The following is a 14,731-nucleotide window of genomic DNA, read 5'->3' on the forward strand; positions in this document are numbered from 1 at the left end:
TGTATATTTCCTTATTTCTCCAAGACAAGTGAGCATAAAAGTGATTTCAGTTTCATCCTAATCGATAGTGTAGTGTGGGTTCCTTGTGCTAGAAGTTAAGGATCTTGCTGAAACAGTACTTTAATTTTTAAATAGTTAGTACATAGCCTGTGACAGTGAGAGGCTCATCAGATTTTGTAAAAAATAAATTTCTTTTTTTGTGTATGTTTACAGGAAACCTGTCCAGTTTAAGTCGTCTTGGTCTGAGATATAACAGACTGTCAGCAATACCCAGATCATTATCAAAATGCAGTGCACTTGAAGAATTAAATTTAGAGAACAATAACATTTCTACTTTACCAGAGGTAAGAAGTGGATTAGAGAAAACAAGATTTGAAGTGAGTCTGCAAGATAATTCAAGGAAAGCTAGTAAATCTTTATAGCAGGGTAAATAATTTGGTCATTGAGATTGTTTAAATAATGAGTATGCTGTGGATGTACCACCACTGCTAAAGTAACTCCAAACAAGAAAGAATGGGTATATGAACCTATTAAGTTTTTATTTTTTTTAATGCAAAGAAAAAGGGAAAAACTAGGAGAAAAGTAAGTGTGCTGTATTCTACTTTAGCACCATGTAAATCTCATTTCATTTTGGGAACTGACAGTAAAGGTATTAAGGAAAAGCTATATGACTGGTTTTAAAATTCAACTACCCTATCCAGTTCAGTTATAAAAAGAAAGATGATAAGTGATACAGAATGCACTGTCTATCATCAAAATTAATATTAGCAGCAATTCTCCTGTGACTCAAATTATTACCTTGTTTATGCAATAATATTAAGGCCTATTTAGTATAAAACAATTGCCAGAATCTTTTTTTAAAACACATTTTTAGGTTTTGTTGATTCTATTAGAAAAGTATTTTCACTTATTTTGCTTAGGGATTAATTGGGTAAGATATAATACTTTTTTTTTTTTTTTTTTTTTTTTTTGAGGCAGAGTTTAGCTCCCGTTGCCCAGGCTGGAGTGCAATGGTGCGATCTCGGCTCAGCTGCAACCTCTGCCTCCCAGATTCAAGTGATTCTCCTGCCTCAGCCTCCCAAGTAATTGGGATAAAAGGCACTACCACACCAGGCTAATTTTGTATTTTTAGTAGAGATGGGGGTTTCACCATGTTGGCCAGGCTGATCTCGAGCTCTTGACCTCAAGTGGTCTACCTGCCTCGGCCTCCCAAAGTGCTGAGATTACAGGCGTAAGCCACCGTGGCCAGCCAATATAATACTCTTCTTTTAAAGTTGTCTTTATCAATATTATTATTAGTCTTTTACTATTGACTTTCCTTATTTTCCTACCTATTTTAGCATGTCAACAATGGATGTTTGCTTATAGTTGTTCAAGCATATCTTACTGTAGTAATGTAACAGAAGAATTGTGGACTTACTGATTGATTGAGCTTTGCAAAGTCTTTTTTTTGTAACAAAAAATGTCTTACGTAAGTGCTGCTACTATGTTTTGACTTGGTAGTTTTTCTGAGTGTGTGTGTGTAATCGAATTAAGAACAAAGATTCTTTAAGGCCAGGCGCTGTAGCTAATACTTGTAATCCCAGCACTTTGGGAGGCCGAGGCAGGTGGATCACTTGAGGTTAGGAGCTCAAGACCAGCCTGGCCAACTTGGCAAAACCCTGTCTCCATTAAAAATACAAAAAATTAACTGGGTGAGGTGGCGGGCACCTGTAATCCCAGCTACTCCGAAGGCTGAGGTAGGAGAATGACTTGAACCCAGGAGGCAGAGATTGCAGTGAGCTGAGGTCACGCCACTGCACTCCAGCCTGGGCAACAGAGGGAGACTTTGTCTCAAAAAAAAAAAAATAAGTGAAAAAATTTAAATTAATACATATCCAGTCTTATTGTCAGTGAAGTGAAACTAATAATTACTGGGTACCTGTTAGGAAATATGGATTTTCCTGGGAGCTTGTTAGAAATGTGGACTCTTGGGCCCCACTCCCAGTCCCACTGAATATGGGAAAGTATGAAATCTTAATTTAAAAGTAATCAGTGTGCTTTGGAAGCAGCATAGTCTCAATGCAAATGTGAAATTATCTGCATTTATAGTGAGGAAAACAATAAAATCCATTAGACAGCACTTATAAGATACCCAAGCTGGGTTAGGCAAGAAATCATGAAAGTGGTTTTCAATAAGGGCATATTAAATAGCTGAAATCAGAGCTGCTAAAATGACTATTTTGTCATTTGAAGACTGTCTGAAAATGGACTTATTTTAATGTAGATGTCTACATATAAGTAAAAGGAACTTAATAATTTGAACCACATAGTCCCAAGGCATGAGTCTAGGTACTCTACACGTACTATCTTGTTTAATCTTTGTCATAAACCTACTAGTTATTGGAGTATCCTCATCAAGCAGCAAAATAAGGCTTAAGAGAAGTTATATTTTTGGCCGAATTTGTTACCTTAGATATTTTTCTGGAAGTATGGTAAGAGGTGTATTGATTATCTAATTAATTCACCAAAGTTGACGAAACTTAGTAGAAGGTATAAAATAGGAGCCTAGATGTGTCTGATTCTAACCAAAAAAAAAGATAAGCAACCCCTGTTTCACAATGTGACTAAGAAATGAGAGCTCGAAGAGCTGCCTTCTTGTTGCCCCTTCTCAAATATATTCAGTATTAACATTTTATCATATGAGTCAATTCAATAAAGTAAGTCAGTTGTAAGAATAAAAAGAATCACATTTTTTGCCATGAGGCTCAGTAAAACTCCTTTATTTTCAATTGAGTAGCCCGTAGAGATTTTTCGTGAATCGACTGCCATGCAGTTTTCTGGCCACAGGTTTACCTCTGTTGTTCCTTTTGTTTGTGTATAACAATACACAGATTTTAAGGGTAGCTTCTTAAGATACAGTATAAAGAAACAAGTTTCAGTTCTCTGTATAGGTATATCCTCAATTATATAGTTACTTCATTCCTTCAGATGGCTTTGCCAATTACACTGTCACCTCAAGTACTAAGTTTTCAATTTGCTGATGGTAGACAGCTGAAGTTTGAATATTGTTTAAAAAACATACATACCTCACACAGTGCTTGCTTCTCCCTGCTTGTGCTTTTACTTTGAATCTAGAGTGTTTCTTCTATTTCTCTGAGTATTTTAAAATGTTTTCATCCTTCAAGATCTAGCTGTCAACTTTCATCCTATTTTTCCAGTTATTCCAGTATTCCTTGCTTTGAATTTAAATAGAGAAAGGATTTAAAATTTAAGCACTTACTCCCTGCTAGGTATTGTAAAGTTATTTATGTATTTTATCGCTTTTAGTCTTCCCTATGACCCATAAAATATTGTTATTTAAATAATGATACACTAGGTTCAGAAAAATAACTTGCCAAAGTCACAAGCTATTTAAAGATAGAGTCAAGATTCAAAACAATTTATAGCCTTTACTAGTATTTCTCAGATGTTAATGAGCATGCAGATCACCTGGGAATCTTGTTAAAATGCATATTATGATTCACTGGCAGTGGGGCCCAAGAGTCTGCATTTCTCACAAGCTCCCAGGGGATGCTGATACTGCTTTTCCTTGGCCCAGACTGAATAGCAAGAGCCTATTCTATGTAATTGATTATTGATTATATACAGTCATATATTATTTTCTAATTATTTCTTATCTATGTACTTCTTAACTGCAGAGATTCTTTGGTAATACCTGAATATTTAATACTTTGGTTAAATGGTGGGAGTCTAAAGTAGGGGAAGATGGGGTTATGTGCTAAGTAAATACTTGTTTAATGGGTACATATATGCCCTCAGAAATTTTACCATATAGAAAAGCGGTGTATTATACAGTATCAGGAAGCATAATTATCTCCTGAATTTAATGTTCCCTAAAAGGAATCATTATGTTAATCTCAATAATTTAGAGATAGGTATATAACTTAAGACTAGGTAGGATTTGTCACACAGCCAGTGGCAGAGGCAGGACTCAGACCTGGAACTGTCTGACACTCAAGTTTCTGCAATGTAGAAATTTCAAATTAGTCACCCATGAGGCACCTCTCCACACACAGACATGTTTTCCTTATTCCATACAGTGTTTTAAATAAATTGAAGCCAAAGAATAAAAATTGGAAAAATGTTCTGTTTCCTCCTATAAAATCTGGAAGTCTACATTGGTTCCACATTTCTGCAAGGTACCAATCTGCTAGAGCTATGTAGTGACTGTCCCTGTAAAGAGGTGTCACAGACTGCCCTAACCAGTCTTTGTCATTTGTCACCCCCAAAGCCCTTTGAGGCATTTGTGTTGAGACTGCTGTTCTATACAAAATGAGTCTCATCACAGTTCTAATTCTTATGTTTATTTAATTTTTTTTTTTTTTTTTTTTTACAGAGTCTTTTATCAAGTCTTGTGAAACTGAATAGTTTGACCTTAGCTAGGAATTGCTTCCAGTTATATCCAGTGGGTGGTCCATCTCAGTTTTCTACCATCTATTCCCTCAACATGGAACACAATCGAATCAATAAAATTCCATTTGGAATTTTCTCCAGAGCAAAAGTATTAAGTAAGCTGAATATGAAGGTAAGCATATATTTGTTTATTAGGGGAAGGAATTACTTTAACTGGTACTTCCACTAATATTTATGTTTTTTCTAATTGTGTGGGGAGTGGGTACTTGTACCTTGCTGATGGGTCTAAACTGATAATAAGACATTTCAGGGTACTTTGTATCAGATAACAAATATCTTAGAACTGTGCATACCCTTAGGAATTTGTCCTAAAGAAATAATCATTGTCCAGCTCAGTGGCTGATGCACCTGTAATCCCAGTGCTTTGGAAGGCTAAGGTGGGAGGATCCCTGGAGGCTAGGCGTTCAAGACCAGCTTGGGCAATATAGTGAGACCTTGTCTCGCAAAAAAATTTTTAAAAATTAGCTGGCCTGTAGTACCAGCTACATGGAAGGCTGGGGCAGGAGGATTGCTTGAGCCTGGGAGTTCAAGGCTGCAGTGAGTTATGGTGGCACCACTGCACTCCAGCCTGGTGTAGAAAGCAAGAACCTGTTCCCTATCCCCCACAAAATAGGAAATATGAATATCTGTAAAAGTATAGTTGTAGGGATATGTATTGCAGAGCCATCTATTTCATAGGTACCAACTTATTAATAGAGATTTAATTTTGTTAAGTAATTTGTCTTTAGTGGAATACTGTAGAGCCATTAAAAATGATATTTTGGTCTAAAAGAACACTACATACTAGTTGAAATATTCTCATTTTATCAAGTGGAAGAAAGTTAAAGCATGTAAAAAATCTTTTCCCACCCGGAGTTTTTGAAAGCTGTTTTTAATATGCTTAATTATATATTAAAGATCTTTATATTTATACATATAGCTGGTTTTTGCCAAAATGTTTAGAGATCAGAATTATTTATGGGTGAACGTTAGTTTCCTTTTGCTTACAGTGATCGAGTTTGACTTTTGTAATGCAATTTATTGCAAAAGGAGAAAACAAATGGAAAATTACCAAGTTTAGTGATTTAATTTGTACTGGACAAACTTTAGGCCCAAAGAAGATAACTGAATTGACCACATAGCTAATAGTATTCTTCCTGTCATGATGAACCATTTGAACATAGTTGTGGTTCTTTAAACTATAATCTTAGATGTACAATTTTTAAATTATATCCACACTTGCTCATAAATATGGTATATATCTTTTATGATGATTCTTTGGAAGTATATAATAAGTAAACTAATGGAAATTCAAGATACTCTTACAGTTTTAACAATTGTAAAATTTCTTGTTAATCAGTCTGGTTATATGAGATTTAGCAGTGGTAATGGTGTTGATTCTGAACATTCATTTTGTAGTAATAGGCTTAAAACACAGTGGTTCAGGGTTCATTAGTTTATGCATTTGCATGTAAGTACCAGTAGTAAATTTTTAAAAATGAAAATACCTTATAAATCATACTATAAGTGTCAGTAGTTTAGGCATACATAGGTAATAAGCTTAAATATTAAATAGATAACAAGTTTAAATATTACAATAAAAGAAAAAGTTGGTTTTCAAAAGAATGTTTGCTACTTGGGATTTCTTTTGTGGGTCATTTTGTGTGAAATGAGACAATCCATGTGCAATGCAGCTAATTTTAAAGATACAGATTGACATAAAGGATATAAAATAATACTGCCACTGAGGTAGCATCACTGTTAACATACTGGCATATATCGTTGGTATTGAGCTGGATGGGGTGTTGATTATCCTCTCCCAGGACCAATACCCCTAACACATAACAATGTGGTACAAGACATTATTGATGAAAGTGTACTTTGTAAGTGAATTAAAGTGGCATACTTTTTTTCTGTGAACAGCCGTGTCTAATTTTTAAACCAAATTAAGACCATATTTACTGTTTCCTCTGTTTCAGCGATGAATATATTTTACCATTTTTTTCTTATGGATTTTTAAAGTGAAATGGTAAATACCTGATTCATGTTTTAATTATTTAATTTGTTGTCTTTTTAAGACTATTTTCCTCCCCTACTTTACTGCTTAGCACCTCAAGAATTCCTGAGTTCATTCTGGTTTCCTCATGGGATGTGATTAGATGTGTCTTATTCTATTGTTTTCATATCTTTATTTGAGCATTTATATTTTATTCAGTGATTTCTACATATTGTGAAATGGTAAAAACATATTTATAGGATCTTTGAAATCTCCAGTGTTTCTCTGTATAATGTATTTTTCTATTTCCATTACAATCACATAAGGAACAAACTTCCAGTTTAACTCCCAAATAAAAGCCTCATTACTGTATAAAAAACTTTGGAGGCTTAGAGTTTTCTGTTGCTGATTTTTTTTTCTTTCTATATTTAAATATCAAAAAGGAGAGTAAGATTTTGTTTAGTTAAGAATTCTCTTTCTGAAGCAACAAGTGTATATGGAACTTTGTTTTTGTGGTTCTACCTTGGATGCTTCTTTTTGTCTTTGCCAGGACAATCAATTAACATCACTTCCCTTGGATTTTGGAACTTGGACCAGTATGGTAGAATTGAATTTAGCCACTAATCAGCTCACAAAGATCCCTGAGGATGTGTCTGGTCTCGTTTCTCTTGAGGTTAGTATAAATGAGCACCTCAGAACCTTCCATACTTATCTCATTTAAAAATTTCAAATTGAAATAAACAATTTCTGTTTGGGTGAAGATTATAATTAGAAATGTTAGAACTCACTTAAACATACAACCCTAATAGGATAACGAAGTGTTGACTTATGTAGTCTAGATTCAGTCCTTTTGAATTTCTCTTGCCTACTAAAAGTTGGTATGTTTGAGTGCCATAAAGTATTAATATCTCTAAAAGAAAAGTTCTGTAAAAGCATCTTTTAGAACAATTTTTTTCTTTAGTCTGTTTAAAAACTACACTATTGTCTACCAAAATAATTATCGATTCTCAGACTGTCATTTAGAATGCTTTATCATACTTTTTCATCCTAATTATCCACCTGCTATTTTATTTACTCATTGATTATTGTCTTTGTTGTAAATCTGGTATGCCAATTTCTAGCCCTCTAAGCTTAGTCCTATTGTTTTCTGTATCTAGAGTGCCCTCTTGTCATCCCCTTTTTTCTTTTAGTATGTTTTTCCATAATTAAAGATCCATTTTATTTTCACCTCTTCAGTTAAGGATGATTTCTCCTGCTTCTGAGTTCCTAGAGTTTTCATCCCTTGGTGAAAACACTTACTAAGAGTAAATATATTGTTTTTTAAAATTTCCTTCATATCCATGTTTTTTAAAGATCTAATTTTTAAATTATTTAATAAGGTGAAATAGTGTGGTTTAATGGCTAAAAACATGGGCTTTGAAGTCAAACAAAGCTGAGTGTAATTATCTCTGTATATTTATGTACTTAACTTGCCTAAGCTTCAGTTTCTTAAGCTGTGAAATGGGGATAATAAGAGTATTTATCTTGTAGAGTTGTAATTAGGATTAAATGCAATAATGCACATAATACATTTAGTGCAGTGCCTTGCAAATAGTAAAGTCACATGGTGACTGCTGTTATTATTTTCTCGGACTTATTGTATGTATTTATTATGGGTGATATAACATTAGGGAAAATAAATGAACATAAAAACTTACCCAGAACCTTAGGCATCTGTTTTACCTATTGCTCTTTCTCCCAACCCAGTATTGTCTCCTTCCTTTCTGCTAGTTTGTAACTTTATCGGAACAAAGGCTATCTTCCTCTGCCATTTTTCCCCTCTTCAGTATCTTCCAGGATGCTTTCAATATAATAAGTATACCACAGATAATAAATACAGTGGATTGATATAGCAAGTTTAGAAGTTAGTTTTTACCATCCTTTAGTAATGGTTTGTAAGGGTTTTGAATAAATAGTTTCCTATTAGATAAACATTTGTAACTATTCAGTAATTTTTTTGAAACGTAGTTAAAATTAAATTGCTTCTTTTGTTTTCATTAGTTTTGATATAATCAAGTAAAATCTCTTTTCTAATAACTATGGTGATTTTTTTTGAAAAGTAAGTTAAATATTTTATATGTTATATAATTGAACATTACCCTTAATATTCACTGTTTGGAAAATAAGCATTGCTTAATAGATTTTAAGCCACACAATGATAGTATATAATTTCATTTCATGATTTGCTAAAAATTATCAATAATTTCTCATTAGGTTCTTATCTTATCAAACAATCTTCTAAAGAAGCTTCCCCATGGTCTTGGAAACCTTAGGAAGTTAAGAGAGTTAGATCTGGAAGAGAACAAATTGGAATCCTTGCCAAATGAAATTGCATATCTTAAGGATTTACAGGTAAACATTATCCTAGTGGTTTTGTAGTTATATAAAGTTTTTGGAATCCATTCTAAACTGCACATTTTTCTTAAGATTTTGATGTAATTCTTGGATCAGAGAGACTTTCCTATTCTAGTATTAGGGCTGAGTTTTGTGTTCATATAACCTGGCTTTGTTTTCCTAACAAATGATATTTTGTGAAAGAAAAATATGTAAGTGATTCTCATTCTATCCAATCTAGTTTCCCTGTTAATTTATTTTATTGTTTAGACATATTATTTTAATTTACATTAAATGTAGGAAATATATTTGTAACTGTCTCTTATTTTGTTAATCTTCTAGAAATTAGTCTTGACAAACAACCAGTTGACCACTCTTCCCAGAGGCATTGGTCACCTTACTAATCTCACACATCTGGGTCTTGGAGAGAACCTACTTACTCACCTTCCTGAAGAAATTGGTATGAACCCTATGAATGCTTGACTCTGTACTAATAATTTGCTCTTGTGCATTCAAGCAGTATATCAGATAAATATGACAAATCTATTGTTTTTTAAACTGAGGTTATATCAGGCTTAAGATTTTTTTTTTAATAGAGCACTGATGGTTGATTGTTGATTGGTTTTGGTTAGGATTCCTAAAGGCTGTTAGGATTGGTTTTAAGATTAATACTGTATTTGAGAATGTTTTGGAATACCTACATTTCCAGTAGGTTTTATGTATAACCTCAATTTAGAAGTTATTTTATATTCCTTCTAAATTTAAAAATTACACAGGGTTGAATTAAATTAGTAATGTTTTATGCCAAAAGAACATTTCTTTATGAGATTTTAGAATTGATATTAATATTTAACCAATATTAACATTTGGGAATACTTAACATTTTCCAAGTGTTTTCATTTCCATTATTTTATGTAATATACATGACCACCTGGAATTTTAGACAGTGCAAGTTGTAATCTTGCTTTATAAAGAGAATTACTTGATTAAGGTCACATGGTAATTAAATATTAGCTTTTAAATTAGTAATTCTATGCATTATGTTCTTCCATCTGTAGTGCACCGTCCCACAGGAACTATAGGTTAGTAAACACCACATGTTCTCACTCATAGGTGGGAATTGAACAATGAGAACACTTGGAAACAGGGTGGGGAGCATCACACACTGAGGCCTGTCGTGGGGTGGGGGGAGGGGAGAGGGATAGCATTAGGAGATATACCTAATGTAAATGTTGAGTTAATGGGTGCAGCACAACAGCATGGCACATGTATACATATGTAACAAACCTGCACGTTGTGTACATGTACCCCAGAACTTAAAGTATAACAACAAAAAAAATGGTTTTGGAGATGGTTGACAATTCAAAATCTAGCGCTGCTGCTTATTGGCTTTGTGACTTTAGATAAGGTATGTAAACTCCCTAAGCCTCAAGTTTCTTACCTGTAAAATGATGATAATAGTAAGTTCTCATAGGGTTGTTCTGAAGCTTAAATATCTTACATGTAAACACATTGATTACATACTAGTTATTATTTCTGTTAGTTTTCTAATAAATACCACTGTCAAATATTCTGAATTTTGAAATTTAAAAATTGGAAACACATGAGGCAAATTTACACATATATTTCTAGTATATATATTCACCTGATCTCATTTAATTGCTTGAGACATTTTCCTAGAGAATACAAGTATCCTAAGATAGTCTAAGAAAAAAATTTTAAAGGTCTCATAAATCGAGTTTTGGCTTACTGCCATACATGTGATAACTCTCAGTGAAAGCTTCATATTAAGTAATAAAACTTTTGCACATAAGAAATCTATTTGAGAAAATTTTACATGTACAACAGAAAAGTGGTTATAGACATTGAATATATAATAAGCTCACTTTTGGAGTTTAAAAATATATATAAGTAAGTATTATATATGTGCCAAACTATCCCAAACAGAATCTCTGGAGATGGGGCATATGTATTTTCAAAATACAAAGCTCTCCAAGCTTGAAGACCTACCATAAAGGAAGGAGTTCTAATTTATTTAGTTTGTATGGAGTGTGAGCTGGACATCAGGAGTTTAAAAAGTCTTCCAAGTTGATTTGAATATGCAGCAAAATTTGAGATCCATGGTTGTAGAGTTTTAAAGCTAAGAAAGGAGAATTAAAGGAAATGTGTGTTCAGTATATGTAATGACCAGCATAGCATCATGCCCGGTTGAACTTTTAAAATAGCAACTAATTTTTAAAAAAATAATTGATTTGATTTTTTTTTTTTAACAGGTACACTGGAGAATCTAGAAGAACTGTATTTGAATGACAACCCTAACCTGCATAGCCTTCCCTTTGAGCTGGCACTCTGCAGCAAGCTTTCAATCATGAGTATTGAGAACTGTCCACTCAGTCACCTTCCACCTCAGATTGTTGCTGGGGGGCCTTCTTTCATCATTCAGTTCTTAAAGATGCAGGGTCCGTATCGTGCCATGGTCTGATACAAATCTGCTGGTCCCACACACTGTTCAAAAATAGACTGCCATTAATGTTTCTTATCTATATCTGTATCTATTTATGTAGATATTGGTATATGGCAGATTTATAAAAATTGCATTATGTGTTTATGCTAATAGAGGAATCATAGCCATTTAGAATTTTTTTTAAATTCTGTACAAAAGGCTTATATAAGTTTTCTTTGCTGAATATGATGGATGTTTTTCTGTTGTGTATTCTGATATGCCAGTTTGCTTAAAACATTTGCCAACAAATTATGAAGTTATTAAATTTAAGGGACAGAGGTAGTATAGTTAGATATACTTTCTCTTAGGAAAAATAATGGGCAAACAATTTTGTTGCAACTTTTCATATATATTTTCCCCTTACCAATTGTTGTATCTTTATAGTATTGTAGGCCCTGAAAGTAGAATTTTTCTTTAACTTATTTTGAGATTTGAGATTTAAATTTTATGTATTGTTTACAGTCAGAGTAAATCACTGGATTTTTTGTTTGTTTGTTTTGATTTGCTCTGTTTTATTCAGTCAAATCTAGAGTTTGAATCCTCTGCTAAAGAATTTGCATCAGCTGGTTTAAATAGTGAAAGGTATTTGCTTGTTAAAAAAAAAAAAACCAAAAACTGGCAAAGTGAAAAGTTACAGTCGAAAATCTAGAATTTCTTTAATTATGCTTCTCTGACGAGTTGTGAAGCGAAATACCTGAAGTGAATCTTTGAGTAGGAGAAAGGGTATTGAGACCTTTTCTAGTATGAATATTTTTTAAGTTTGGGGGAAGAGAAACTTGTAGTGAAAAGGAGTTTTTTCATTCCTGAAAGTTGCAGATCCACAAAAACTAACAGGATAATTTGGCAAATAAATTACATATAAACACACACAATCTATATATGTATATACAATGCTATATAGATATGTATTTATTATATCATAAACTACAGTAGGTAACTTTAAGGATTTCTTCCTATCCTTGTACAATGACATGAATGTCTTTCTTTGAAAACTGCAATATATGTATGTTTCAAGGTTATTTAACAGTGTACTATGGTTTTATATCTTGACTTGCCTTGTACATCTTTCAATTCTGGAATATCTGTGTCTAAGCACAATATCTTCACACTGTGCTGTATTGCTGCTGAACTAAATGCACTTTTCCCCACATGTGGGGCACTGGCTTCAAACAATTCAGTTCAGTATCATTACTTTTAATCTCATCTTTCCTTTCTTGGTATTTGTTAATACAGTTATGGAAAAGAGGCACATTGCATAGAAGCCATTGGGGAGTTCAGTGGAAGTTCTGTAAGATGTGCATGTACTATTTGATATATTTTCTTTTGCTTCACTGCTTTTAATACTTAGCAGTATTGTTGGTCTAAGTCAATTTGATTATTGAGGAGTCTCAGAGCAAGTTGCGTTCTGGATGTCATCCTATAAAACACTTCATATATAATTAATAACTATTTTGTATAATTACATATTGCTGCTTGTGTTTTTTTTTTTCCCATTTAGTTGGGCGTTGTGTTTTACACAAAACCATTTTTGAATTAAGGCTGTGATATTAAGATAGAAATTTGGACTGTTGTTCTGCTTTTCCTGGCACTCAAATTCATGACTAGGTTTTAGATCAAACCTATGTTTGTAATTAGAGATTTTATAAGGATCAACTAAGAAATGGAAGGCAGGTGAAGATATAAAACCCTAGAATGCTTAAATGTGCTGTAAAACTATTGTAGATGTCACTGGATTTTACCAAGTAATATCCTTTCTTCTTTTTTTTTCCCCCATCTACTGCTTTTCAGTTAAAATTTTGTTTATAAAAGGAATTTGTTTATTACAGCTCTACCTAGAGCTTGTGTGTATGTGTGGTTTTTTAAATTCCGTATCCAGGTATGTTTATGTATTAAGATGATGGAACTTGAACTTTAAAGGTAGTAACTAAATGTCTTTTCTTAAAAAAAAAATGGTTATTGTTTCTTAAAATGAAAATAGAGTTCTAAAAGCATTTTCGTTCCACCTTTATTTATGTTAATCTGTAACAGAAATGTAAAATGATCAGTCTTACATGTAGAAGTCATGCTGTGTGTAAGCAATATAATGACAAATTATAAAAAATTTTGAAGAAGTATAAAACATATATCCTCTGTAGTCTGTCACCTTGTAAGAGCCCACAAATTTCATTATTTCTACCAAGAAACTAAAATGAACTCTGATTAAGATATCCCTGTGAAATCAAGATATTTAATATTTAAATAGTTTGAATATAATAAGGGATATTGTTGAAGACTACATATGAGCTAATACTTTTTCCTGAAACTGCAATGGGACTAATTGGCATATCCAAAAATTTGCCTTTCTTTTAAAGAAATTATATTTAGTCTCTCCATGAGACTCAGCAAATAAGAATGTTCAAGGATGTTATATTATAAAAACATTGCTCTAAACTTTGCTTTTTGTTAATATGTAGCAGAAAAATGGCAATGGTAATGTCAGGCTGTCCTTTTGTGAGAGTTTAATACTTTCTAAATCCCACATGATTATTTTATACAGAAAGGGGGAGGTGCTAAATAATTTATGAACTTTATAGATATAAATGAAAACAGTAGATGATACAGGAAGGAAGGGAAAATACACTTAAAACATTTATTTTTACTTAAAATGTAGGTATTGCAATGGGAATGATCTCTAAAAAATGTAATGCAAATTTCTAATTTATCTGTGCAGCTTGAATCATTTAAAATAGATAACTTATTATACATTAAAATTTATCTAGGTTTTCTGTAAATCTTTGTTAAAACCTTTTGCTTTTCATCTGTTATTTCCTTTTTTTTCCTTTTTTTTTTTTTTTTTTTTGGAAACAGAGTCTCGCTCTGTCACCCAGGCTGGAGTGCAGTGGCGTGATCTCGGCTCACTGCAACTTCTGCCTCCCATGTTCAAGCGATTCTCCTGCCTCGGCCTCCCGAGTAGCTGGGACTACAGGCGCCTGCCACCATGGTCGGCTAATTTTTCGTATTTTTAGTAGAGACGAGGTTTTACCGTGTTAGCCAGGGTGGTCTCGATCTCCTGACCTCGTGATCCGCCCGCCTCGGCCTCTCAAAGTGCGGGGATTACAGGCGTGAACCACCACACCCAGCCTCATCTGTTATTTCTAAGCCATGTGCATTGAATCCAAATTTCACCTTGCAGAATTTATAATTGTTTATTAATAAGAATGTATAGTAACTAAGTATATAAAAGTAGACACTTCTGAAATGAAAAGGGGGCACTACCGATAGTTATATAGGGCCAACAGCGCAACAGTGGTCTCAGGAAATCAGAATATATGATCACTCTTGCATGATTAAAATTAGATGAAAGCAGATAGCATAATTCAAAATAAACTGGAGAAGTATACATTCCTGAAATCTATAAACTTGAACTAAAATGAATTATTTGTGAG

The 14,731-nt window shown here is 33.1% G+C and overlaps 1 protein-coding gene across 4 annotated transcripts in view; it reads left to right on the plus strand.

Annotated features, from left to right (window-relative positions):
- SHOC2 (SHOC2 leucine rich repeat scaffold protein) overlaps positions 1 to 13,141 on the plus strand; it is a 90,994-nt gene extending 77,853 nt beyond the window's left edge. For all 4 annotated transcript variants that reach the window (XM_074002692.1, XM_074002693.1, XM_065521411.2 and 1 more), the window contains 6 exons: positions 214 to 344; positions 4,379 to 4,567; positions 6,981 to 7,103; positions 8,684 to 8,821; positions 9,146 to 9,263; positions 11,077 to 13,141. In XM_074002692.1, coding sequence (XP_073858793.1) covers positions 4,490 to 4,567; positions 6,981 to 7,103; positions 8,684 to 8,821; positions 9,146 to 9,263; positions 11,077 to 11,285 — 666 coding nt within the window. In that variant the 5' untranslated portion in view covers positions 214 to 344; positions 4,379 to 4,489 and the 3' untranslated portion in view covers positions 11,286 to 13,141. The remainder of the gene's footprint in view (positions 1 to 213; positions 345 to 4,378; positions 4,568 to 6,980; positions 7,104 to 8,683; positions 8,822 to 9,145; positions 9,264 to 11,076) is intronic.
- Positions 13,142 to 14,731: the final 1,590 nt, after the last annotated feature.

This window comes from Macaca fascicularis, chromosome 9 (genome assembly GCF_037993035.2).
Source record: "Macaca fascicularis isolate 582-1 chromosome 9, T2T-MFA8v1.1".
Lineage (NCBI taxonomy): Eukaryota > Metazoa > Chordata > Mammalia > Primates > Cercopithecidae > Macaca > Macaca fascicularis.